Source organism: Scyliorhinus torazame, chromosome 15, assembly GCF_047496885.1.
Source record: "Scyliorhinus torazame isolate Kashiwa2021f chromosome 15, sScyTor2.1, whole genome shotgun sequence".
In the NCBI taxonomy this organism is placed as follows: domain Eukaryota; kingdom Metazoa; phylum Chordata; class Chondrichthyes; order Carcharhiniformes; family Scyliorhinidae; genus Scyliorhinus; species Scyliorhinus torazame.
In genome coordinates, this window is record NC_092721.1 from 185,434,415 (window position 1) to 185,460,747 (window position 26,333).

The 26,333-nt window shown below is 47.2% G+C and overlaps 1 protein-coding gene and 1 long non-coding RNA gene across 3 annotated transcripts in view; one reads left to right on the plus strand and one right to left on the minus strand.

Annotated features, from left to right (window-relative positions):
• The window catches only part of jade3 (jade family PHD finger 3), a 72,324-nt gene that overhangs the window by 25,177 nt on the left and 20,814 nt on the right, over positions 1 to 26,333 (plus strand). The window contains exons 2-6 of one of the 2 annotated variants that reach the window (XM_072477263.1): positions 18,261 to 18,338; positions 18,422 to 18,481; positions 20,157 to 20,239; positions 23,638 to 23,795; positions 25,981 to 26,171. In XM_072477263.1, coding sequence (XP_072333364.1) covers positions 18,433 to 18,481; positions 20,157 to 20,239; positions 23,638 to 23,795; positions 25,981 to 26,171 — 481 coding nt within the window. In that variant the 5' untranslated portion in view covers positions 18,261 to 18,338; positions 18,422 to 18,432. The remainder of the gene's footprint in view (positions 1 to 18,260; positions 18,339 to 18,421; positions 18,482 to 20,156; positions 20,240 to 23,637; positions 23,796 to 25,980; positions 26,172 to 26,333) is intronic. The other variant, XM_072477264.1, reaches the window with a different exon arrangement.
• The window catches only part of LOC140392057 (uncharacterized), a 99,939-nt gene continuing 96,944 nt past the window's right edge, over positions 23,339 to 26,333 (minus strand). Inside the window, exon 3 of the long non-coding RNA XR_011935235.1 lies at positions 23,339 to 24,024. This is a non-coding gene — a long non-coding RNA (uncharacterized lncRNA). The remainder of the gene's footprint in view (positions 24,025 to 26,333) is intronic.

Genomic DNA, 26,333 nt, shown 5'->3' on the forward strand with positions numbered 1-26,333 from the left:
ATCTGACACCAGAACAAAGTAGCAGGTGCTGGATATTCTCTTGCCATTTTACTTAACCATTTCAGCTATTCAAGTCAATAGAATGCACTGGTTGGAACATTTTATTTAAATAAGCAAGAATATGATTTGCCCATTTCTTACAATTTAATAATTTTATTGACTTTTTGTATGGTGTTCCAAAGGAGTGATTTTTTTTTTAAGCTTCTGTGTATGGGAAGATCCCTTCCAACTCAGTTTCTTATTCAGAGGAAAAACATTCTGAAAATATTTTGTTGTTAGTACATACTAACCAAAATAATGGTGCTACTAAGTTAAAGATTATTCAGAATTTTTATAGAATCTTGCAGCACAGATAGTGCCTAGGTGTTAGCTTTTTGAAAGAACTATCCAATTAGACCCATGTTTTCACTTTTTCCTTCATTTAGTGCCAGGGTCCCGGGTTCGATTTCCGCCTTGGGTCACTGTAAATGCGGAGTCTGCGTGGGTTTCCTCCGGGTGCTCCGGTTTCCCCTCTCAAGTCCCGAAAGAAGTGCGTGTTATGTGACTCGGGCGCTCTGAATTCTCCCTCAGTGTACCCGAACAGGCGCCGGAGTGTGGCGACTAGGGGATTTTCACAGTAACTGATTGATTTATTGTCACATGTACCAAAGTACAGTGAAAAATATTATTCTGCGGCCAGGGGAACATACACAGTCCATACATAGTAGACAGAAAGAATAATCAACAAAGTACATTGACAAATAGTACATGGACAATAATGATTGGTTACAGTGCAGGACAAGGGCCAAACACAGCAAATACATGAGCAAGAGCAACATAGGGCATCGTGAATAGTGTTCTTACAGGGAACAGATCAGTCCGAGGGAGAGTAGTTGTGAAGTCTAGTAGCTGTGGGGAGGAAGCTGTTCCTATATCTGGATGTGCGGTATTAATGTAAGCTTACTTGTGACACTAATTAAAGATTATTATTATTAAAGAATATTCAGTTCCCTTTTGAAAGTTACTATTGAAGTTGCTCTTCAGGCTGTGCATTCCGGATCGTAGCAACTCATTGTGTAAAGCTATTCCCCTTTGTCTTCCCTCGTGTTCTTTTACCATGCTGTTTGCGTCATCAACTTCAGATGGAAGTCTTGTGGCCTTGTATGCTCTTTACTGGGAGATCCCGCAGTCCATATACCTAGTACTCTGAATCAAATTTATTTCATGAATAATATCGTACCCCCGTGGTCCTTTTTTATATCAGCAATCTTGGTATTTAGTTTGTTACATTTTAACCTTGACATTGAGTGGTATCTGGCAGTTTGACCTTGGGGTCATCACAGTCATGTATAAATCAGTTGTGGGAACCGTGACATTTTTTTTTCTCTTTCCATCTTCTCACAGCACTGGAATGAGTTTGAGAAAGGTCAAACTCTGAGAGTGAAACTCATTTACATAAATTTGCCATTAAACTGGTAATTTTGTTCAGGAGCTAGAAGCGTTGATGTGAGAAGTGCAAGTCTTGGGCTAGTTAAGACATATATTGTTGAGACAGAATAGAAGACTGCAAAGTTTAGTTTAGGTATGTTTTATTTGAGCAACTGGTGACAAAATCAACTGTGTTCTAATCTCCCAGTAATGATTAATCCTGGATATCTTCAGCCTTTTAAAATTAGTGGAACATTGGAATTCCCAGGTGAGATATGACCATGGTCCATCTGTTTGCGTAATACCATGCTGGTAGTCACATGATGCAACAATAGTGGAGATGTGTACTAATCACGGTAATCTAGTCGGCAGATGTTTTTGATGTGTGGGAAAAAACGCAGTGGTGGCACACTTTGGGGATCAGATACTGTTAACCAAAATATTATTTTCTGGAAGAAATCTATCTTATCTGAATTGCAGTCCCCACAGGGTGAATTGGAATGGTTCATTATGATCCACATTATCTAATCCTTTTAGAATGCTAAAAACAGAAATTGCAGCACCCCCAACCACCTTGTCTGCAGAGAGAACATGCGGCCAACGTAATTGCTCCCTTACATTGTCTGATTGCCCACTTTTGTATCCTTTCTATTTTTAAAAATGTTTTTATTGATGTTTTATTACATATTCTACACTATACATTCGGTAAAGATAATGTGCCGATTACAATGTACATGTCATTTTCCTCAGTGCCCCCCCCCCAACCCCGCTCATTCGTTCTTTGAGGGTCTTTTCCTGCGTCTTTCACTGTATAGTGGGCAGCTATCTGCTATTTACATGTGGGCGGGACGGTGCCCTCTCCCTTTGCTTCTCTCCTCCCTGTCCTATTTTTTTTGGCACTCCCTTGGGGGTTCCTTTTCTTGTGGTCTTGTTCTAGACCCCCTGGTGTCTCTGTCGGTCGTTTTCTGGCCTCCCACTCCATTTTCTTGTATCCTCCCCTCTTGTCAGCTCCGTGTGGTCCCACTGGCTCCCATGCGTTCCCCCTCCCTCCACTCTGGCCTTGAACAGATCCTGGAGCAAGTTGTGCCTCCACGCTTTGTGAAAGCAATCCTATGACCCTCAGATGGTGAACTTGATCTTCTGCAGGTGGGGAAATTCCGATGGGTGGTGGTGCTGATCTCCAGCCGAGCAGGATTCTCCGCTGGGCGACCAGAGAAGAAAGGGCGTCAGCCTTCTTCCCCATGAATAGTTCTGGCTAATCCAGTACCCCGAAGACTGCCACTCTTGGGCACGGCTTCACCCTCACCCCCACAACTTTGGACATTGCCCTGAGGAAGGTTGTCCAGAACCCGACTAGTCTGGGGCAGGCCCAGATCACGTGGGGGTGGTTGCCTGGGCCTCCCTGGCACCGTTCACATTTGTCCTCCACCACCAGGAAGAACCTGCTGATCTGGGTTCTCGTCAGGAGTGCTCTAGGCGCCACCTTCAACTGCACGAGGAGGTGGGGTTGGCCCTGCACAGTGCTTCACTTCAGAGCCCCCACCCTATTTCTGTCCCTAGCTCTAACTCCCATTTTCCCCGTGTCTCACCCAGTGGGGTGTGCGGTCTTTCTAAGAGTTATCCCCACAGTTTCCCTTCCCCAGACTGTCCGCAACCAGTAACTCCTCTAGCACTGTGTTCCTCGGGGTTTGTGGGTATCCATCTCCTTGCAGAGAAAGCTTTTGACCAGGTATCAGAGTTTATTCCCGTTTGGTAGTTCAAGTCTCTCTGTCAGCTCCTCTAAGGTCACAAGTCTGTCTCCCGTGTAAAAATTCCCAACCGTCAGTGTCTCCCCCCCCCCCCCCTTCTCCCGTCCTGTCTCCACCACTTAAAGGAGGCATCAAGCATGGCTGGTGCAAACCTATGGTTGCTGCAGATGGGGGCCATGATGGACACTTCGGTCAGACCAAAATGTTGGCTCATCTGGTTCCAAGTTCTCAGGGTCGCTACCACCATTGGCTTGTTGAATGTTTTGCTGGAGGGGATGGGAGCTCTGCCATGGCGAGGGCCCGGAGGGTCGTTCCTGAACAGGAGGAGGACTCCATCCTCCCCCATCCCCACACTCTTTTCGGCGTGACTGCCCAGTGGTAGTATTGCAAGCTCGGGAAGGCCAGGCCCCCCACGTTTCTCCTCCTTTGTAGTATTGATTTGGGGATCCTTGGATTCTTTCTCCCCCACCCCAAACCCCCCCCCCCCCCCGCGCACACGCACACACACACACGCGAGTCTACACCGGAAGTGGAACCTGGACAGTACGTTGATCGTGACCATCAGTGCCCTCCCCACCAGGGACAACAGGAGTGCATCCCATCTCACCACGTCCTTTTGCAATTCCTTCGCCAGATGGGCCAGATTCCACTTGTGGATCTGTCCAGTTGTGGGCAGTCTGGATCCCCAATCTGGAAATGTTTCAGGCTATTTTAAATGGTACATCCTGCAGCTCTTTCCCTTCCCCGACGTTTACTGGGAATACTTCGTTCTTGCCCAGGTTAAGTTTGTAGCCTGAAAAGGCTCTGAAATCTCCCTGGAGCTTCATGATAGGGGCAGCACGGTAGCATAGTGGATAGCACAATTGCTTCACAGTTCCATGGTCCCAGGTTCGATTCCCGGCTTGGGTCACTGTCTGTGCGGAGTCTGCACGTTCTCCACGTGTGTCCGTAAGTTTCCTCCGGATGCTCCGGTTTCCTCCCACAGCCCAAAGATGTGCAGGTTAGGTGGATTGGCCATGTTAAATTGACCTTAGTGTCCAAAATTGCCCTTAGTGTTGGGTGGGGTTACTGGGTTATGGGGATAGGGTGGAGATGTGGGCTTCGGTAGGGTGCTCTTTCCAAGAGCCGGTGCAGACTTGATGGGCCGAATGGCCTCCTTCTACACTGTAAATTCTATGAAATGATTTATTTCATGCCACTTTGTATGTCTGAGATGTAGAGGAGCAGGTCATCTACGTAGAGCGAGATTCTGTGCTCTCTGCCCCTCTTCAGATTCTCTTCCAGCCTCTTGCTGCTCTCCTTGTGATTGCCAGCGGCTCGATTGCCAGGGCAAACGAGTGGAGATTCTGGGCACCCCTGCCTTGTGCCTCTGTGCTGCTGGAAGTATTCAGAGATGGTGGCATCGGTCCTGATGCTCATCTTAGCGGTGTTGTATGGCAGTTTCACCCATGAGGTGAACCCTGCCCCTAGCCCAAACCAGTCTCGTTCCTCAATGAGGTACTTCCACTCAACTCTGTCGAAGGCCTTTTCTGCGTCCAGGGAGACGATCATCTCTGGTGTTCTCTCTCCGAATCGTGTCATTATCAAATGAGCAGTCGCCTGGTGTTCGCAGTTAGCTGTCTACCTTTAACAAAGGCCACTTCTGGTACGCAGTTCTCCAGCTGCTTAGCCAGGACTTTTGTGAGTATTTTCATGTCAACACTGAACAGCGAAATGGGTCTGTATGATCTGCACTCCGTTGGGTCTTTGTGCTTTTTGGGTATCAACAAAATGGGACCTTGTGTTAGCTTTGGAGATAGGGTGCCCTCGCTAACGAATCTGTGAGCATTTCCAGCAGCTGCGGGTCCAGTGCTGTCGCAAATCTTTTGTCGAAGTCTGCCGCGAACCTGTCAGGTCCCGGCACCTTCCCTGCCTGCATGGAGTTTATGACCTCTCCCAGTTCATGTCGTGCTTCTAGCCCCCTCCGTCTATCGTCCCCCACGACTGGCATGTCCAGTCTATCGAGGAACCGTTTCATTCCAGAGTCACATCGGGGGGTTCGGAGGTGTACGATACACGGTAGCAGGCCTCAAATGCTTCGTTGACCTTTTTTGGTTTGGCTACCAGTCTGCCTCTGCTGTCCTTTACTTGGGCTATTCCCCTCGTGGCTGCCTGCTTTCCCAGTTGGTGCGCCAGAAGGTGGCTAGCCTTGTCTCCATGCTCGTAAAAGGTTCCCTATGTTTGGTGGAGTTGGTACAATGTATTCCTGGTGGATAGCAGGTTAAAGTCCATTTGTAGCTTTCTCCTCTCCGCCAGAAGCCCCACGGTCGGGGCCTCGGAGTGCCTTCTGTTGACCTCCCAGGAGTGAGTCGATCAGTTGTTGCCTATCCGCCCTCTTTTCCCTATCTCTGCCAGCCTTATAGGTGATAATGTCCTCCCCTAATCATAGCCTTCAGTGCCTCCCAGATCGTGGAAGGTGAGACTTCCCCCTTCCACTTGTTCGTAACGTACTCGCCTATGGCCTATGATATTTTCTGGCTGAGCTGGACAGGCACCCATGCAGCTGCGCACCCGGCTGACAGCCCACTGTGGACCTGGGTCTGTAAGTGTCGTCGTCCCCGGCCCCAGCCGACCCATCAGCTCTATGGATCCGCTCCAGCTCAATCAGTGCCATCTTGTTGACTGGGATGAGTGGGGTTTGTAATGTGTATATGCTGCTGCAGCTGGTCAGCCCCCTGAGTGTCAATCACAGACTCGATGAATCCCGCACCATTTTTCATTGGAATCGATTGTGTTCCATGTGGCGCTGGTGCTGGCCTCTCCACAGTTGCTGAACCGATCCAAATTCGGTGCCAGTTTTGCTGTCGTGAAAGTCCATGAATTCTGCGTTGGCGTCAACACTTAGTCTGAGTAACGGAGAATCCCACTGCTTGTGTACTGGCGAGGAAATCGAGAATTCCTTCTCACCTGGATGCATGAACCGCCATTGGTATACTGCCCCCATCTCCTCCATAAACGTTCCCATTTCCCTAGCCATGCCTGCTGTTTTCCCCGTTCTGGGTTTGATCTGTCTGTCAGTGGCTGCTGTACACAGCTGAAGTCCCTACGCATGATCAGTCGATGTGTGTCAATGTCAGGGATTTCTGCCATGGTCTTTGTTATAAATTCCATGTCATCCCAGTTGGGCGCGTACACGTTCACCAGGAATACAGGTGCCCCATATAGGACACCGCTGACCATGACGTACTGGCCCTCTTGATTCGTAACAGCCCTCGTCGCAGTAGTCACCATTCTCTTACTTATTAATATGGCCACTCCCCGAGCCCTCGTCCCATAACAGGAATGGTAGCTCTGTCCCACCCAGCCGTTCCTTACCTGCAGTGGGTCCTTCTCCCTCGGGCGTGTCTCTTCGAGGAAGACTGTCAGCTTTCATGCCTTTCAGGTGGACGAAGACTCTGTATATTTTCACTGGACCATTAAGTCCCCTGACGTTCCAGGTGATTATCGTGGTTTTTTTGGGTTCCCCCCTCTCCCCCTCCTGTGGGATCAACTATACTTGCCTTGTGGATGCACCCCTGCATTCCGGGATTTCCCTTTGTCCAGGGACCACCCAACATGGCCGCCAAGTGTGTGTATGTCATCTGAGTGAACCCTGCACTCCGGGGTTTCCCTTTGTTTAGGGATTCTCCAAAATGGCTACTTGCAGTGCCATCTTATTCCATGATTCTGATATTATTAATAATAATAATCTTTATTGGTCACAAGTAGGCTTACATTAACGCTGCAATGAAGTTAGTGTGAAAATCCCCTAGTCGCCACATTCCTAGTCTTCCTGTTCGGGTACACTGAGGGAGAATTCAGAATGTCCAATTCACCTAACAAGCACGTCTTTTGGGACTTGTGGGAGGAATCTGGAGCACCCGGATGAAATCCACGCAGACACGGGGAGAACGTGCAGACTCTGCACAGACAGTGGCGCTGTGAAGCAACAGCGTTAACCACTCTGCTATCGTGCCGCCCAACCTGCCGAATCGAGTCTAGAGAGCCCCCCCCCCCCCCACTCGCATGTCATTTTGATTCCCTGTTCTGCTCCCGGTGGGAGATGCGCCGCAAACCCCCCCCCCCCCCGTCTCTCATACTTCCTGGTGCTAGCTTTCCTGCTAGTGTGGTGGCCCCCTCTCAGGGTGGATCCAACCCCCTTTTACGCCCACTCTGCTGGCATCCCTTCTATATCCTCCTCGCCTTCTCCTGCGCTCTGCTGCCCTCACCCCTCCTTCCTATGTGCTGGTTCCCCTGTTCATAGCGAAGCGATTCAGTCCTGCCCAAAATTGCCCATTTCTTCCTTTCACTTCCTCTGTGTCTTCCTCACCGCTGTCTCTCTTGCTGCCTGTCCAGACCATTTTTTAAAAAAAATAATATTTTATTGAAAATTTTTGGTCAACCAACACAGTACATTGTGCATCCTTTACACAACATTATAACAATACAGATAATAATGACCTTTTTTATTTAAACAAGAACAAAAGAAAACAACAACAAATAAATAAATATTAAATAACAAAAAATAAAAACTAGCCCTAATTGGCAACTGCCTTGTCTCAGGCCACCCCCCCCCCCCCCCCCCCCCCACCCCCACCCCCCACCCCCCAAGTCCTGGGCTGCTGCTGCTGCCTTCTTTGTTCTCCCCTATCTATCTTTCCGCAAGATATTCGACGAACGGTTGCCACCGCCTAGTAAACCCTTGAGCCGACCCCCTTAGGACGAACTTAATCCGCTCTAACTTTATGAACCCCGCCATATCATTTATCCAGGTCTCCACCCCCGGGGGCTTGGCTTCTTTCCACATTAGCAATATTCTGCGCCGGGCTACTAGGGACGCAAAGGCCAAAACATCGGCCTCTTTCGCCTCCTGCACTCCCGGCTCTTGTGCAACCCCAAATATAGCCAACCCCCAGCTTGGTTCGACCCGGACTCCTACTACTTTCGAAAGCACCTTTGTCACCCCCATCCAAAACCCCTGTAGTGCCGGGCATGACCAAAACATATGGGTATGATTCGCTGGGCTTCTCGAGCACCTCGCACACCTATCCTCCACCCCAAAAAATTTACTGAGCCGTGCTCCAGTCATATGTGCCCTGTGTAATACCTTAAACTGAATCAGGCTTAGCCTGGCGCACGAGGACGACGAGTTTACCCTGTTTAGGGCATCTGCCCACATCCCCTCCTCAATCTCCTCCCCTAGCTCTTCTTCCCATTTCCCTTTTAGTTCGTCCATCATAGTCTCCCCTTCGTCTCTCATTTCCCTATATATATCCGACACCTTACCGTCCCCCACCCATTTCTTTGAGATGACTCTGTCCTGCACCTCTTGTGTCGGGAGCTGCGGGAATTCCCTCACCTGCTGCCTCGCAAAAGCCCTCAATTGCATGTACCTGAATGCATTCCCTTGGGGCAACCCATATTTCTCGGTCAGCGCTCCCAGACTCGCAAACTTCCCATCCACAAATAGATCTTTCAATTGCGTTATACCTGCTCTTTGCCACATTCCATATCCCCCATCCATTCCCCCCGGGGCAAACCTATGGTTGTTTCTTATCGGGGACCCCCCCAGTGCTCCGGTCTTTCCCCTATGTCGTCTCCACTGTCCCCAAATCTTCAGTGTAGCTACCACCACCGGACTCGTGGTATAGTTCCTTGGTGAGAACGGCAATGGGGCTGTCACCATAGCCTGCAGGCTGGTCCCCCTACAGGACGCCCTCTCTAATCTCTTCCACGCCGCTCCTTCCTCCTCTCCCATCCACTTACTCACCATTGAAATATTAGCGGCCCAATAATACTCACTTAGGCTCGGTAGTGCCAGCCCCCCCCTATCCCTACTACGCTGTAAGAATCCCTTCCTCACTCTCGGAGTCTTCCCGGCCCAAACAAAACCCATGATACTCTTTTCGATCCTTTTGAAAAAAGCCTTCGTGATCACCACCGGGAGACACTGAAACACAAAAAGGAATCTCGGGAGGACCACCATCTTAACTGCCTGCACCCTCCCTGCCATTGACAATGCTACCATATCCCATCTCTTGAAATCTTCCTCCATCTGTTCCACCAACCGCGTCAAATTTAGCCTGTGCAATGTGCCCCAATTCTTAGCTATCTGGATCCCCAATTAACGAAAGTCTCTTGTTACCTTCCTCAACGGTAGGTCTTCTATTTCTCTACTCTGCTCCCCTGGATGCACCACAAACAGCTCGCTCTTTCCCATGTTCAATTTATACCCTGAAAAATCCCCAAACTCCCCAAGTATCCGCATTATTTCTGGCATCCCCTCCGCTGGATCCGTCACATAGTAGCAGATCATCCGCATATAAAGATACCCGGTGTTCTTCTCCTCCCCTAAGTATTCCCCTCCATCCCTTGGAACCTCTCAGCGCTATTGCCAGGGGCTCAATCGCCAGTGCAAACAGTAATGGGGACAGAGGACATCCCTGCCTTGTCCCTCTATGGAGCCGAAAATATGCCGATCCCCGTCCATTCGTGACCACACTCGCCACTGGGGCCCTATACAACAGCTGCACCCATCTAACATACCCCTCTCCGAACCCAAATCTCCTCAACACCTCCCACAGATAATCCCACTCCACTCTATCAAATGCTTTCTCGGCATCCATCGCCACTACTATCTCCGTTTCACCCTCTGGTGGGGCCATCATCATTACCCCTAACAACCTCCGTATGTTCGTGTTCAGCTGTCTCCCCTTCACAAACCCAGTTTGGTCCTCATGAACCACCCCCGGGACACATTCCTCTATTCTCATTGCCATTACCTTGGCCAAGACCTTGGCATCTACATTGAGGAGGGAGATTGGTCTGTAGGACCCGCATTGTAGCGGATCCTTTTCCTTCTTTAAAAGAAGCGATATCGTTGCTTCTGACATAGTCGGGGGCAGTTGTCCCCTTTCCTTTGCCTCGTTGAAGGTCCTCGTCAGTAGCGGGGCGAGCAAGTCCAAATATTTTCTGTAAAATTCAACTGGGAATCCGTCCGGTCCCGGGGCCTTTCCCGTCTGCATGTTCCTAATTCCTTTCACCACTTCTTCTACCGTGATCTGTGCTCCCAATCCCATCCTTTCCTGCTCTTCCACCTTGGGAATTTCCAGCCGATCCAAAAACTCCATCATTCTCTCCCTCCCATCCGGGGGTTGAGCTTCATACAATTTTTTATAAAATGTCTTAAACACTTCATTCACTCTCTCCGCTCCCCGCTCCGTCTCTCCATCTTCGTCTCTCACCCCCCCTATTTCCCTCGCTGCTCCCCTTTTCCTCAATTGGTGTGCCAGCAATCTGCTTGCCTTCTCTCCATATTCATACTGTACACCCTGCGCCTTCCTCCATTGTGCCTCTGCAGTGCCTGTGGTCAGCAAGTCAAATTCCACATGCAGCCTTTGCCTTTCCCTATACAGTCCCTCCTCCGGTGCTTCCGCATACTGTCTGTCCACCCTCAAAAGTTCTTGCAACAACCGCTCCCGTTCCTTACTCTCCTGCTTCCCTTTATGTGTCCTTATTGATATCAGCTCCCCCCTAACCACCGCCTTCAACGCCTCCCAGACCACTCCCACCTGAACCTCCCCATTGTCATTGAGTTCCAAGTACTTTTCAATGCATCCCCTCACCCTTAAGCACACCCCCTCATCCGCCATTAGTCCCATATCCATTCTCCAGGGTGGACGCCCTCTTGTTTCCTCCCCTATCTCCAAGTCTACCCAGTGTGGGGCATGATCCGAAATGGCTATAGCCGTATATTCCGTTCCCCTCACCCTCTGGATCAATGCCCTGCCCAACACAAAAAAGTCTATGCGTGAATAGACTTTATGGACATAGGAGAAAAACGAGAACTCCTTACTCCTAGGTCTACTGAATCTCCACGGGTCCACCCCTCCCATCTGCTCCATAAAATCCTTAAGCACCTTGGCTGCTGCCGGCCTCCTACCAGTCCTGGACTTCGACCTATCCAGCCTTGGTTCCAACCCCGTGTTAAAGTCTCCCCCCATTATCAGCTTTCCGGTCTCTAGGTCTGGGATGCGTCCTAGCATTCGCCTCATAAAATTGGCATCGTCCCAATTCGGGGCATACACGTTTACCAACACCACCATCTCTCCCTGTAATTTGCCACTCACCATCACGTATCTGCCCCCGTTATCCGCCACTATAGTCTTTGCCTCGAACATTACCCGCTTCCCCACTAATATAGCCACCCCCCTGTTTTTCGCATCCAGCCCCGAATGGAACACCTGCCCTACCCATCCTTTGCGCAACCCAACCTGATCTATCAGTTTCAGGTGCGTTTCCTGTAACATGACCACATCTGCTTTAAGTTTCTTAAGGTGTGCGAGTACTCGTGCCCTCTTTATCGGCCCGTTAAGCCCCCTCACGTTCCACGTGATCAGCCGAGTTGGGGGGCTTCCCACCCCCCCCCCCCCCCCCCCCCCCTGCCGGTTAGCCATCATCTTTTTCCAGCTTCTCGCCCAGTTCCCACGCGGCTGTATTTCTCCCAGACGGTGCCCCCCCGCCCATCCTTTCCCGCCCCACTCCCCCCTTTCCCCAGCAGCAGCAACCCAGTAATTCCCCCCCTCCCCCCCCCCCCCCCCCCGCTAGACCCCCCGCTAGCGTAATTACTCCCCCCATGTTGCTCCCAGAAGTCAGCAAACTCTGGCTGACCTCGGCTTCCCCCCGTGATCACGGCTCGCCCCGTGCGGCGCCCCCTCCTTCCTGCTTCTCTATTCCCGCCATAATTATCATATCGCGGGAACCAAGCCCGCGCCTCTCCCTCGGCCCCGCCTCCCATGGCCAACGCCCCATCTCCTCTCCCTCCCCACCTCCCCCCATCACCACCTGTGGGAGAAAGAAAAGTTACCATACCGCAGGATTAATCATACAATCCCTCTTCGCCCCCCCCCCCCCCCCCCCCACTCGTCCCACCACTTTGTCCAAACGTTCATTTTCGTAGTCCAATCATTCCAATTTTTCTTCTACAATAAAAGTCCACGCTTCATCCGCCGTCTCAAAGTAGTGGTGCCTCCCTTGATATGTGACCCACAGTCTTGCCGGTTGCAGCATTCCAAACTTTATCTTTTTTTTGTGAAGTACCGCTTTGGCCCGATTAAAGCTCGCCCTCCTTCTCGCCACCTCCGCACTCCAATCTTGATAGACGCGGATCACCGCGTTCTCCCATTTACTACACCGAGTTTTCTTCGCCCATCTAAGGACCATTTCTCTATCCTTAAAACGGAGAAATCTCACCACTATGGCTCTGGGAGCTTCTCCTGCTCTCGGTCCTCGCACCATAACTCGGTATGCTCCCTCCACCTCCAACGGACCCGTCGGGGCCTCCACTCCCATTAACGAGTGCAGCATCGTGCTCACATATGCCCCGACGTCCGCCCCCTCCACACCTTCAGGAAGGCCAAGAATCCTCAAGTTGTTCCTCCTTGCGTTATTTTCCAGTGCCTCCAACCTCTCCACAGATCGTTTCTGGTGTGCCTCCTGTATCTCCGACTTCACCACCAGGCCCTGTATGTCGTTTTCATTCTCTGCTGCTTTCGCCTTCACGACCCGAAGCTCCTGCTCCTGGGTCTTTTGTTCCTATTTCAGCCCTTCAATCGCCTGTAATATCGGGGCCAACAACTCTTTCTTCATTTCCTTTTTTATCTCCTCCACGCAGCGTTTCAAAAACTCTTGTTGTTCAGGGCCCCATATGAAACTGCCACCTTCCGACGCCATCTTGGTTTCTGCTTGCCTTCCTTGCCGTTGTTCCAAAGGATCCGCTGCAATCCGGCCACTTTCCTCTCCTTTTTCCATCCGTGTCCAGGGGGAACACCCTTCTGGTTTACCGCACGGTGTTTTCAGCCGTTAAAATTGCCGTTGGGGCTCCTATCAAGAGCCCAAAAGTCCGTTTCACAGGGAGCTGCCGAAACGTGCGACTCAGCTGGTCATCGCCGCACCCGGAAGTCTGTCCAGACCATTCTTACAGACAAACTCGTTCGCCTCTGCTGGGGCAGCAAAATAATGTTCTTTGCCCTGGTATGTTGCCCAATGCCTGCCTGGTAATAATATCCAGAATCTAACCTGTTGTACAGGACCGACTGCATGGTTAAATTCGGCCCTGCTCTTATTTTATGTCCCTCCTAGTTGCACGCCTTCGTCTGCTGAGCCCAGCGAAAAATCCTTTCCGGTCCTGATATTTGTTTGGCTATTATCGTCCTCGGCTGCTCTTTGTCCCTGGGTCAGAGCAACCTGTGAGCCCTGTCTATCTCCGGTGGTTTCGGAAAGCTGTCCCTCCCTGCTAGTTTGCCCAGCCTTTGGGCCACGTATACGGTTGGGTCCCTGCCCTCGATCTCCTCTGGCAGGCCCACTATACGAATGTTCTGCCGCCTCAACTGATTCTCCTGGTCCTCGACCTTCCCTTTCAGACTCCCCTGGGTCGCCACCAACATCTTGATCTTGGCCTCTAGGGTGATGATTCGGTCGCCCTGATCTGCCGACGCCTTTTCGATCTCCCTTATCGTGCTCCCCTGGGCTTCCATCCTCTTCCCCACGCTGTTGAGTGCTGCCTGCATGGCGGCTAGCACCTCTTGCTCCGCCTCCATGACTGTCCCCTTTATCTCGGCCTTGATGTCATCTTTTATTACATTTAGTTCCCTGGTTAGGAACATCTTCCATCCATCGCCTTGTTTGTGGGGAAAGCTTGTTTTCCGGGCCGCCGGTCGTCTCCTCCTCAAGGGAGGCTGTGGAACCCTCGCCTGTTGGGTCCGCTGACCCGCTTGCTCGCTGCTCCTGTCCTTTGCCGCAATTCCTGATGTCCCTGTGGCCTCTCAAGCTGCTGCTCCCTAGTATTTTTGTTGTCCGTGTAAATGTTGAGGGTGAGGGGATGTATAGGTCCGATTTTATGGGCTAATTTCGGCCAAACATGTCAATTTTGTTGTCTTACGGAGGAGAGCCACCTGATGTGCGACTGCTCAGCACATCCCTGTCACCTGAAGTCCTCTCTGTATCCTTTCTATACTGTGGCCACCAAAATTGCATGCAGTATTGCAAGTGTGGTCACACCGACGATTTGCAAAGTGAGATTACTGCAATATTTTGGCTCAATATTCACCTTTTAACCTATGGCAACATCTGATTTGCTTTACTCTGACTATTGTTTCAATAACTTCTATTTATTGTCAGTCAGAAACTCTAGATTCCTTTCAATTTTCATGAATATTAGTTCTTTCATTGAAATAACAGTTCCTTCCCACTTTGTATTTTCCTACATAGAAATTTACCTACCACCTGTTTGCTCGATTTCCAAGCATATTCAAATCCCTCTGTATGCCTGTTCAGCTTTGGCTTTTCCACCTTCACCATCCTTGTATCATCTGCACCATTATAATAATAATAATCACTTATTGTCACAAGTAGACTTCAATGAAGTTACTGCGAAAAGCCCCTAGTCGCCACATTCCGGTGCCTATTCGGGGAGGCCGGTCTTGCACCATATCACTTATGAATTTATTAGCAAAAAAGGTCTTAAACCAGCATATGTAACCCCAGTCATAATATTCTCAAGGAGCATGCATGCCAATCCCTCTCACCCTCTTGATTCTATTATGTATCCATTGTGTGGTAATGTTGAATTTTACTACCTTTCATTTTCAGTACCAGCCTTTGGAGAGTAAGTGTATCAACAGCCTTGATAAAATCCAGGTGCACCATATTTACTGCTTTCCCCTTTGTCATGTCCTCCAAGAAAACCAGGAATTGACAGATTGACGAGACCTTTACTGCATGATCCCATATCTTGATCAAAATAAAAGATAATCAATGCTCCAGCGTCTTCTGTTTAGATAGAATTTAAGAGTTCCCATACTTCCATATGCTCACTTGTGATTATTGTATGCAGTGCACCAAACCAACTGCTCCAGCTGCCTCTGATTGGGTTTTTAAGGATCGTACAAATAAACTTATCAGGTTTATTTGTAGTGTCTCAAATTATATAACCATCAATTTTATTATGTTGCCTTTTAAAAAATGAATCCACGTTGTGTATCAAATTCTCTGGTATATAATTCCAGAGTAATTTTTGCAATTTTTTGAAAAAAGAGTAATGTCAGGTTTCTTCCAGTCTTCCTAACCCCTCTCGTGTTTAGTGACCTCTGGCATTTTTGCTTGAATAGTGCTAAATAACTGGCAGTGAACATCATTTAGTTTTTGAGCCCAGTTTGCTTCTGGTTTTTTTTAAGTGTACCTCTATGTAGCCTTTATTAAACTACAGATGTACATCATTCCTTGAATTTTATCATTTCAGAATTTGTGAACGTCTCTTCAGTTGCAGCCTTCTTTTGTCGGGTCTTTTAATGTGTCATGAAAATTGCATATAGGCAACTGTGCAGCCCTTTGAAAACATGGCACGGTGCCGAATACCTCTTGTAAGCAGCTTGGGTTTCTCTTCAGCATTATTATAAGAAAGTTCACTTCCAACAGGAAATGTAATAGACATTTTAATTGAGTAACAAATATTCTTGTTTCAAATTTGTGATTTTTTAAAGTCTTGTGTAGCCTATAGTCCCTGGAAAAGTAATCTTCTATGAAATTAAAATATCAGATCCAGAGCATTTTTAAAAAACTATTTCATGGGACATGGGCATCGCTAGCTAGGCCAATATCTTTATTGCCCTTGAGAAGATGATGCCCAGTTGCTTTAGAGGGCAGCACGGTAGCCAGTGGTTAGCACTGTTGCTTCACAGCGCCAGGGTCCAGATTCGATTCCCACTTGGGTCACTGTCTGTGCGGAGTCCGCACGTTCTCCCCGTGTCTGCGTCGGTTTCCTCCGGGTACTCCGGTTTCCTCCCACAAGTCCCAAAAGACGTGCTTATTAGGTGAATTGGACATTCTGAATTCTCCCTCTGATAATATGCAGACTCCATACAGACAGTGACCCAAGTGGGAATAGGTGGAGAATAGGTGCTGGAATGTGGCGACTAGGGTATTTTCACAGTAACTTCATTGCAGTGTTAATGTAAGACTACTTGTGACAATAATAAAGATTATATTATTATTTTTGAACCGCTGCAGTCCATGTGTGGATAGACCCACAATGCTGTGTGGGAGAAAGTTCCGGGATTTTGACCCAGTGACAATGAAGCAATGATGCTATAATTATACTACAGGATGGTACGTGCCTTTGAGGAGAACTTTCAGGTAGCGGTGTTCCCATGCAACTGCTCCCCTTGTCCTTCTAGGTGTTAACATCGTGGGTTTGGGAAGTGCTGTCAAAGGAACCTTGGTGAGTTGCTGCAGTGCATATTGTCGATGGTGCCCACCTTTGCCACTGTTGGTGAATGGGCTGGCAATCTTGCAGGCGGCTTTGTGCTGAATGGTGTCGAGCTTCTTCAGTGTTGTTGAAACTGCACTCATCCAGGCAAGTGGAGAGCATTCCATCACACTCCTGGGGCGGGATTCTCCGACCCCCCCGCCGGGGGCTGGCGTGAATCCCGCCCCCACCCGTTGCCGAATTCTCCGGCACCGGATGTTCGGCGGGGGCGGGGATCGCGCTGCGCCGGTTGCCCCCGCCCCGGCGATTCTCTGGCCCGCGATGGGCCGAAGTCCCGCCACTGTCAACCCAAGCCAGCCGGCGTGGATTGAACCACCTTTGGGATGGCGGGACACGGCGGCCTGGCCCGCGAACGGGGCCCACCGATCCACGGGCGGGCCTGTGCCGTGGGGGCACTCTTTTCCTTCCGCCTTCGCCATGGTCTCCACCATGGCGGAGGCGAAAGAGACCCCCTCCACTGCGCATGCGCGGGGATGCCGTGAGCGGCCGCTGACGCTCCCGCGCATGCGCCGTTCGGCAAAGTCAGTTTCGCGCCAGCTGGCGGGGCACCAATGGCCTTTCCCGCCAGCTGGCAGGGCGGAAATCAGTCCGGCTTGGGCTTAGCCCCTCAAGGTGAGGGCTCGGCCACTCAAGATGCGGAGACTTCCGCACCTTTCGGGCGGCGCAAGGCCGGTCTGGTTGGCGCCGGTCGGCGGACATCGCGCCGGTATCGGAGAATCCCGCCACTGATCTTTGACTTGTAGACGTGCAGAGATGCTTTGGGAGTTGGGAGGTGAGTTACTTACTGCAGAATTCTCAGCCTCTGACCTGTTAATTGTAGCCACAGCTTTTATAGGGCTGGCCCAGTTCAGTTTCTGGTCAATGGTAACCCCCAGGATGTTGATCGATGGGGAGTCAGTGATGGTAATGCATAGAATGTCAAGGGGCGATGGGTGGATTCTCTCTTGTTGGAGATGGTTATTGCCTGGCACTTGTGTGATGCAAATGTCACTTGTCACTTATCAGCCTCGTCTGACTGTTGTCCAGGCCTTTAACCTTTCAGCATTTTGTCTAAATTTAGTTTAATTTGGCCTTATACAGCACAACCTTAGTGACTGCAATATTTAATATTGAATTTGCAGGGAGACACTTTTATGTAACAGATTTGGAAATTGGTAGTATTTACTGAGTGAGATTTATACCCAAGGGAAGCAGGTATTGTGCTAATTTGGCTTTTGGTAAATTTGTGTAGATGACCAGGAAGCCCCATCATGTTGAGTTGAACGCAAAAATTCCTGGATTGCAAATGTGGAGAATATGTATTCTGAGCTGAATTTGTTTTAAAGGCACTTCACAGATGGTGAACCTTATAACTGAACCTTACCCTTAATTCTGTCTCACTTGATGTGCCCATCTGTGAATTTTCTAGCACAGATGACCAAATAATGATTAGGAATTCTGGTTGCTGGCTTTTATTGCTTGCGTTTGCCAGCCCAGATGTTTAGAGAAATTTTGCACCCAACCATTTTTCCAGCTGAGCACTGAGTAAATACAGAATTGAATATTGAACCAGAAATGTCCTGGTTAGTACTGGGTTTTGGTTTTCTCCTGCAAGGTTATCAGATGAGCCGAGGCATTGTTTCATTATTGGACGATGCAAAATGCAATGGTGATTTTAACTGAGTCGCAACAATCCATGAAGTACATGTGTACATTTTGAAACTTTAAAGATGTAAAATGTTTACTGTTAGATTAATCGATTCTATTTCTTCTCCCTTTTGTAGCGCTAACTTGTGTGGGTGATGAATTTAGCACTTGATCTGCAATGTTGAATTAGCATGTGCTTATACCTAGAATTTATGGTAAGTCAGATTTGCATATTTGAATATCTACGAGTGTGGGATTAAATCAGAATTGGAAACTGAACCTCTTCCTTTCCTTAAAGGGCATGACAGGATGAAACGCAACAGACATTTGAGCAGCAGTGACAGTTCAGACAATGAGAGTAAGTAAAATGGTATTTTACCCCTCCCATCCAAGTGTATCTTTGAGGCCATCTGTTTGCTCAAGACCTCTAGATGTTGATTTTATATTTGCTATATCAGAGAACTGCATGATGCGAGTTGGGATATTTATTTTGATTCACCTTGCAAGTGAATCCTCATTTCACGGCCTGAGTTTAGCACTTATTGGCTTCCATGCAAGCGATGGGTGGTTATATGAAAGTGGAAATGTTATTTTCTGAAATGTCACTTCTCTGCAATTGCAGCAATACTGCTCAGACAATGGCGTGTAACTTCCTGGTTCCCTCACGTCGGATTTGGGGGTAACCCAAAGATGCACTGGGGAATTCCTTTCAAAGGTTCCCAGGTAAGGGTTTACACGGCAATTGTGGGACGGCACGGTGGCGCAGTGGTTAGCACTTCTGCCTCAAGACACCGAAGACCCGGGTTCGATGCCGGCCCTGGGTCACTGTCCGTGTGGAGTTTGCACATTCTCCCCGTGTCTGTGTGGGTCTCACCCCCACAAACCCAAAGATGTGCAGGGTAGGTGAATTGGCAAGGCTAAATTGCCCCTTGGAAAAAATCGAATAAGGTACTCCAAATTTATATTTAAAAAATTTAAATGACACTGCAATTGTCCAGATGTGCTAACTTCCTCTGCAGAACTGGGCTGGGAACCATTCAACAAAGCAATTTAAACTGTTAACTTTAGATGGTTCTGCCAGCAATGTGCTAATAGTTACCCTGAAAGAGTTAGAAGAAATAAAACCACTTCTAACTTTGGCATAACTGTTTTAAAGACCCAGGCCTCACATGGGACATCCTCACTCCTAGCCCCCTGGCCAGATGTCCAAAACACCCCCCCCCCCCCCCACCCGCCTCCCCACCCCATCGCCTCACCTTCCACATCCCATTCGCTTACATTAGACGTTACCTTCTCCCTGGCCTATTATTTTCAATAAGACATTTAAACTAGCCTGCTTTACGGCAGCTAATACTGTCTGAATTTCACCTGGCTTGAGTCAGGAAGGTTGGGCGAGATGGGCACTTCAGAACTTTAGCACAAAGTGGCAATCCTCTGCTGATTGCCACTCTGAGGAGGTTATGGTATATTGTATTTCAGAAAGCTCCTGTGAACTGCCAATTATTTGAAAAAGGTGCAAAGGATAAAAATGTTCCAGGAGAGAAACATTTTCAAAAGAAAGGAGGCTTTTGCCATATTATACTTCAGCCTTCCAAGCTAAAAATCTGTGATTGAGCTGTCCATGGGGATCTCCATGGTGATCTGTTGGAGGAGACACATTTGAGAAAAGACACATCACTGTCGCCAAAGTTTCCTGCAGATGAATTACCCCAGATTATTGAAATGCAAACGCTGCAATGTGTATGAATGCCTAAGTAAGTCAGTCACACAGATTGGACTGGAGTCAAAATTATCCCAGACCGGGAAAGAGTGGCAGGCCCCTCACTGAAGAACATATATAGTGAATGAGGAACTGATTCCCCTAATTTGTATTTGATCAAGTTTCCCAAGGTACCTTTTAGTCTTAGTCCTATGTTGATGTATCTTGTTTTTGCAACATATTTTAATTAGATCTCTAATTGTGTGGTCTCTTGTGTCTTAATCTTGGCTTTATGTTATGTTCTCAATGTTGAGTATTGTAACTTCCTGCATAGGTCCTTCAACGTCATTGTCCTCCCATTCAAAGTACAGGAGTGACCGGCATGCCTCAGTACGTGGGAAGAAGAAGCTTGCTGAGGTTGGTACATAATACGAAAAAAGTTATTATAAACTCTTAATTTGTAAAGCTGAAAAAAAGACTTGATTTTCATTGCACGACAAGTAAATCATGAAGTTTTGAAAATAATTCCATGTGTATGCATATATGATTAAAGTTTGAGCCCCAGGGTGGCACAATGACGCAGTGGTTAGCACTGCTGCCTCACGGCGCCAAGGACCCGGGTTCGATCCTGGCCCCGGGTCACACTCTGTGTGGAGTTTGCACATTCTCCCCGTGTCTGCGTGGGTCTCACCCCACAACCCAAAGATGTGCAGGCAATTGCCCACGATAAATTGTCCCTTAATTGGGGAAAAAGTAATTGGGTACATAAAATGTATTTATCTTTTAAACTTTGAGCCCCAACAATCTCTTCCTCAAGTACATGCTTTCCCTGTATCCTTGGGAGGCTAGCTTTTCATGCGCAAGCTCCAATATACTGAGAATAATAATGATTCTATCATCTGATGTCTTCTAAAGCTTGCAGAATTTTTTGTTTCATAGCCACAAAAAACAGAGATTTAATTTTTCTTGCAAAGAAAACTCTAAATTGAGTAAATTCCCTGCTGAGAGCTGTGCATGCAAGCAATGTATAAATACCTGATTCTTGTGATTCCTATTTGAAGCAGGGATGGAAAGCAGATTCACAAGAATGATACCATGACTTACTGGATTAAATAGTGAACCTGTTTTATAAACCTTGCTTGAATTGCATTTAGGTTAGGAGATACGGTGATCTGATCCAAGATGTTTTGAATGCTAGAAGGATTTCACTGAGACAATGCAGAAAATCATTCTTCTGGTGGGGGAAAATCAAGAACAAAGGGACAAGACTTTGAAATTAGAATCAAGCAATTCAGCAGCAAAATCAGGAAGCACCTTTTCACACACAGCGCAATAGAATTTGGGAACGTTCTTCCACCCTCTCACTCCTCCCCTAAAAAGACTGAGGTTACTCCGGCAATTTTAGCTTTCAAGATTGAGAGAGATTTTGTTAGCTACAGGCAGGCAGGGTTAAGGAACACATGGGTGGGAAAATATAAGTTCAATTCTACATCAACAATGATCTAATTAAATGGTAGCAAGGGTTTGGATGACCGTCTCCCTTTTCCAACTAGATCACTGTTTTACAGGGAGAGTGAACTGATTTGCCCCTAAACCTTAATAGCAAATATAAATTCGATAAAATTGAATTCTGTTAATTGAGATAGAACATAGAACAATACAGCACAGAACAGGCCCTTCGGCCCATGATGTTGTGCCGAACCTTTGTCCTAGAATAATCATAGAATTTACAGTGCAGAAGGAGGCCATTCGGCCCATCGAGTCTGCTCTTGGAAAGAGCACCCTACCCAAGGTCAACACCTCCACCCTATCCCCATAACCCAGTAACCCCACCCAACACTAAGGGCAATTTTGGACACTAAGGGCAATTTATCATGGCCAATCCACCTAACCTGCATATCTTTGGACTGTGCGAGGAAACTGGAGCACCCGGAGGAAACCCACGCACACTGGGAGCATGTGCAGACTCGGCACAGACAGTGACCCAAGCCAGAATCGAACCTGGGACCCTGAAGCTGTGAAGCAATTGTGCTATCCACAATGCTACTGTGCTGCCCTTAAGAACAAATTAATCTACACTATATCATTCTACCGTAATCCATGTACCTATCCAATAGCCGCTTGAAGGTCCCGACTCAACTACTTAACATTCCATGCCCCCGCTGCTCTCTGGGTAAAGAACCTACCTCTGACATCCCCCCTATATCTTCCACCATTCACCTTAAATTTATGTCCCCTTGTAATGGTTTGTTCCACCCGGGGAAAAAGTCTTTGACTGTCTACTCTATCTATTCCCCTGATCATCTTATAAACCTCTATCAAGTCGCCCCTCATCCTTCTCCGTTCTAATGAGAAAAGGCCTAGATCTCCTTGAAGTTCATCAGGCTGGCTTCTCACGTGCTGTTCTCACTGGAGAATGTAAAATTAGGACAAAATCAAAGATTAGTGCATGAAATTACCAGTCAAGGTGTGGGTCGGATCTCAAACAGCGAGGAGTCAGAGTACAGGAGGGAGATAGAGAACCTAGTAGCATGGCGCAATGACAACAATCTCTCCCTCAATGTCGGCAAAAACTAAGGAGCTGGTCATCGACTTCAGGAAGCGAAGTGTCGTACACACCCTGATAGAGGTGGAGATGGTTGACAGCTTCAAATTTCTGGGCGGACACATCACTAACAATCTGTCTTGATGCACTCGCGTCGACACTGCAACCAAGGAAGCGCAACAGCCGCATATGTCATCAGGAAACTTAAGGAAATTCGGCATGTCCACATTGATTCTTAGCAATGTTTACAGGTACACCATAGAAAGCATCTTATCTGGCTGCATCACAGCTTGGTATGGCATCTGCTCTGCCAAAGACTTAAGAAATTAATAATAATAATCACTTATTGTCACAAGCAGGCTTCAATGAAGTTACTGTGAAAAGCCCCTAGTCGCCACATTCCGACGCCTGTTCGGGAAGGCCGGCACGGGAATTGGACCCTGGCTGCTGCCCTGGTGCTGCATTACAAGCCAGCTGTTTAGCCCACTGTGCTAAACCAGCCCCTACAGAGAGTTGTGAACACAGTCCAGTCCATCTCACAAACCAGCCTCCCATCCAGTGACTCGGTCTACACCTCCTGCTGCCTTGGGAAAGCGGGCAGCATAACCAAAGACCCCTCCGGATTATTCTCTCTCCCAATCTCCTCCATTGGGCAGAAGATACAAAAGTCTGAGAACGCTCACTAACAGATTCAAAAACAGCTTCCTCCCCGCTGTTACCAGACTCTTCTATGGCCCTCCAATGGACTGAACTGATCTCTTTACGCATCTTCTTTACTGTGGTAGCACTATTCTCCATATGCTTTGCCCGATGTCTGTGTATTTACATGTGTATTTGTCGTATGTCCCATGTTTTTCATGTATGGAACGATCTACCTGGACTGTACGCAGAACAATACGTTTCACTGTACCTCGCTACACGTATACAATAAATCTAAATCATTGAGCATTTAAAAGTATATTGGCAAAGGGTTTCAGTTCATTCTTGCGTTTTATTTAAGGAAAAGTGTAAAGGTTATGCATAGGCACATTTATCTTCCTCTTCTATTCTCCCTGGCTGAAATGGTGAGTGATCTGTCCCAATAAGCATCTGCTTATTCTGCTATGCATTTAACCACTAGATGGTGCACAAGAACCACCTTGGATGAAGCTGTCATGTTGACTAGCCATGTGAGGAACGATGAAATTGGACCAGCGCAGTGCATTATCTCCTCAACGCATTGTTCTTCTTCTTTCAATGTTCATTTAAATATTTAGGTTTGCTTTTGTAGGTATTCCGGAAAGATCTCATCAGTGCCATGAAGATTCCAGACTCTCATCATGTGAACCAGGATGAATACTATCTCTTGGCTGATCAGTGGAAGCAGGAGTGGGAGAAAGGAGTTCAGGTTCCAGCCAGTCCAGAAACCATTCCAGATCCATGTGTTAGGTAACAGTTGTTTTTCATTAATTGTTACAGGTGCCTGACACCCAATGGGTCAAAACTGTAAATACAGTTTTGTACTGAAGAGTTGAGTGGACATTGTAAATTGATGTCTTCCTATTGGTTTCTTGATCATGTTAATTGTGTTCAGCCAGAAATAGTTTTGCTCATAGCAAGGCACCAGCACGGCAGCAATGAGCTTGTTGGTCAGGAAATGCATGTGACACAGGAATAGCTGAAATGGAAAAATGAGATGTACTTTAGAAATGTTAACCAAAACATTCTGAAGTTTAGGCTGCAGGCAGTGATGGGTACTTGTTTAGAGGCATTACTTTGGAGTTGGGGAAAGTACTGAGTGGTGTACCTCTTCTCTTCTCTTCCCCCCCCCCCCCCCCCCCACCCCCACCTGATCATTATTCACCTAGTTAGTTCTAACTTTTATAACTTGTACTCTAATCCAAAGCAACTTGATAAGTTAGCAATTGAAACCAAACTAATGCGAACAATGAAATTGAAGATGCAGTGAGGAATTGCAGAATAACCTGGACTTTTTGCAAACTATGTGAGTGGGCAGAGCAATGGCAACTTGAGTTTAATGCAGACAAATGACTGTACAAAGTAAGGCAAACTGAACAAAGCAGGTAGCTACTTGGTCAGTGGTGTTGAAATAGCTCTGGATGAACTTGTGGGGAGGGAGGGGGGAAATATCAAAGAGTTATAATGGACTTGACACTCAGTCCTACATAGCAGCATTCAAAATATCCAGTAGAATAATTAGCGATGTCAGCTAAACAGTAGCTTACAAGTCAGAGAAAGTCATGAACAAAGTGCAGAGTGCTCTGGTCAGCCCACACCATGTGTACTGTCCAGTTCTGATCATCAAGGAGCAAGGGAAGCATTTAAGCCCGAGAGGCAGTGTAAATGTGAAAGACTTCTAGTCTTTTTGCTCTGAGAGAAAAGATTGGGAAATATTTAGACCTTTTGCTTTGAAAGTCCAAGAGATGATAGAGGTATATGAGATTATAAATGTATAGAAAAAACAAATCTATCCAGTTGCTTTGAGTTAAATTGTAGGAGTAGATCAGAAGATCACAGAGTCAAGCTAGTAAACAGCAAATTTACGACTAGTCTCAGGAGTTTATCATCACAAAATGAGCAACATATGAAATATTATCCTGACAACAATAGTGGACCCAAAACGGTGGAATCATTTAAAAAAATACTTCAGGGTTAAATCCAATTGGAAGTAAGATGGGATAAATGGTCTGTTGCATTTGTAAATATTTTGTAAAGTGATTCACTGAATGTGTTGTGACAGATAAATCTGAAGGTTTGAATGGATTTCTCAATTTTTTACTGCAGATCAATTTCATATGTGGTCTGAAGAGTGAAATTACAAATTCATATTCTTATGTGCTCTGCTTCTCCACCCCTACTTAAATTCCATAGTCTGTCTCTGACTTCTTCTGTAGCCATGAATAATAATCCCTTTCTGAACGAATGTTAAATAATACTGCTTTCTTGATTCAAAGACTTGGAATTTACTTTCATGGAAAGGAATATTTAGAAACTAACCAAGTGTGATCGTTTGTCAATATAATTAATTTATACCCACTTGTTTGTTATACTTCAAGTATTGGAATAGTGACTTCCTATTGAATGAAATTAAATGCTGTCGGCATTTTGCCTGGGTAAAGCAATTCAGATTGGCACTGTGCCACACAGACCAGGAAGGTTCCAGGTTCAATCTATGGCCTACGCATAATTGGGAGATTGCACCTGAATTTCAGTAAGGTGCTATAAGTCGCATTTGTACCACTGAGTTTGGAAGGAGAAATTAGCCCCACACTTTGATTCAAAGAATTCAAGAAGACCCTCATGGCGCCGAGGACCCAGGTTCGATCCCGGCCCCGGTTCAATGACCATGTAGAGTTTGCACATTCTCTCCGTGCCTTTGTGGGTCTCACCCCCACAACCCAAAGTTGTGCATAATATGTGAGTTGGCCACGCTAAATTGCCCCTTAATTGGAAAAAAAAGAATTGAGTACGCTAAATTATTAAAAAAGAGAATTCAAGAAGACTTCCATGCTCTTGTCTGGTGAAATATTTTGTTGTAAAGTCAAACGTGCGGAAATACTTGCACTGAATTGGTTCTATTCTTGTGTTTGATTTTTATGTTTGGTTGTTTTAGGGTTATTGTGGAAAAGGCAAAGGAGACTTTGTTCACTAAACCACGGAAGTTTATTCGCTGTTCTGCCGCTGAACCCTCAGACCCTGGCTATGTAAACATCCTGGAACTGGCAGGCACTGTGTGCCGTTACGACTTGGATGATGTGGACATTTACTGGTTACATGCAGCAAATGAAGAACTTCGAGAAATGGGTATGCCTGAGTTAGTTTAACACATGCATTTATTTACCATATTGTATGTTAACTTTCAAGCTGGAATTTCATTTGAATAAATTTGTTATTGATTACGAGGTTGTGGGGTATGATAGATTGTGATGAATGTCAGAAATGATCCAGATTTTATATATTTTTTGC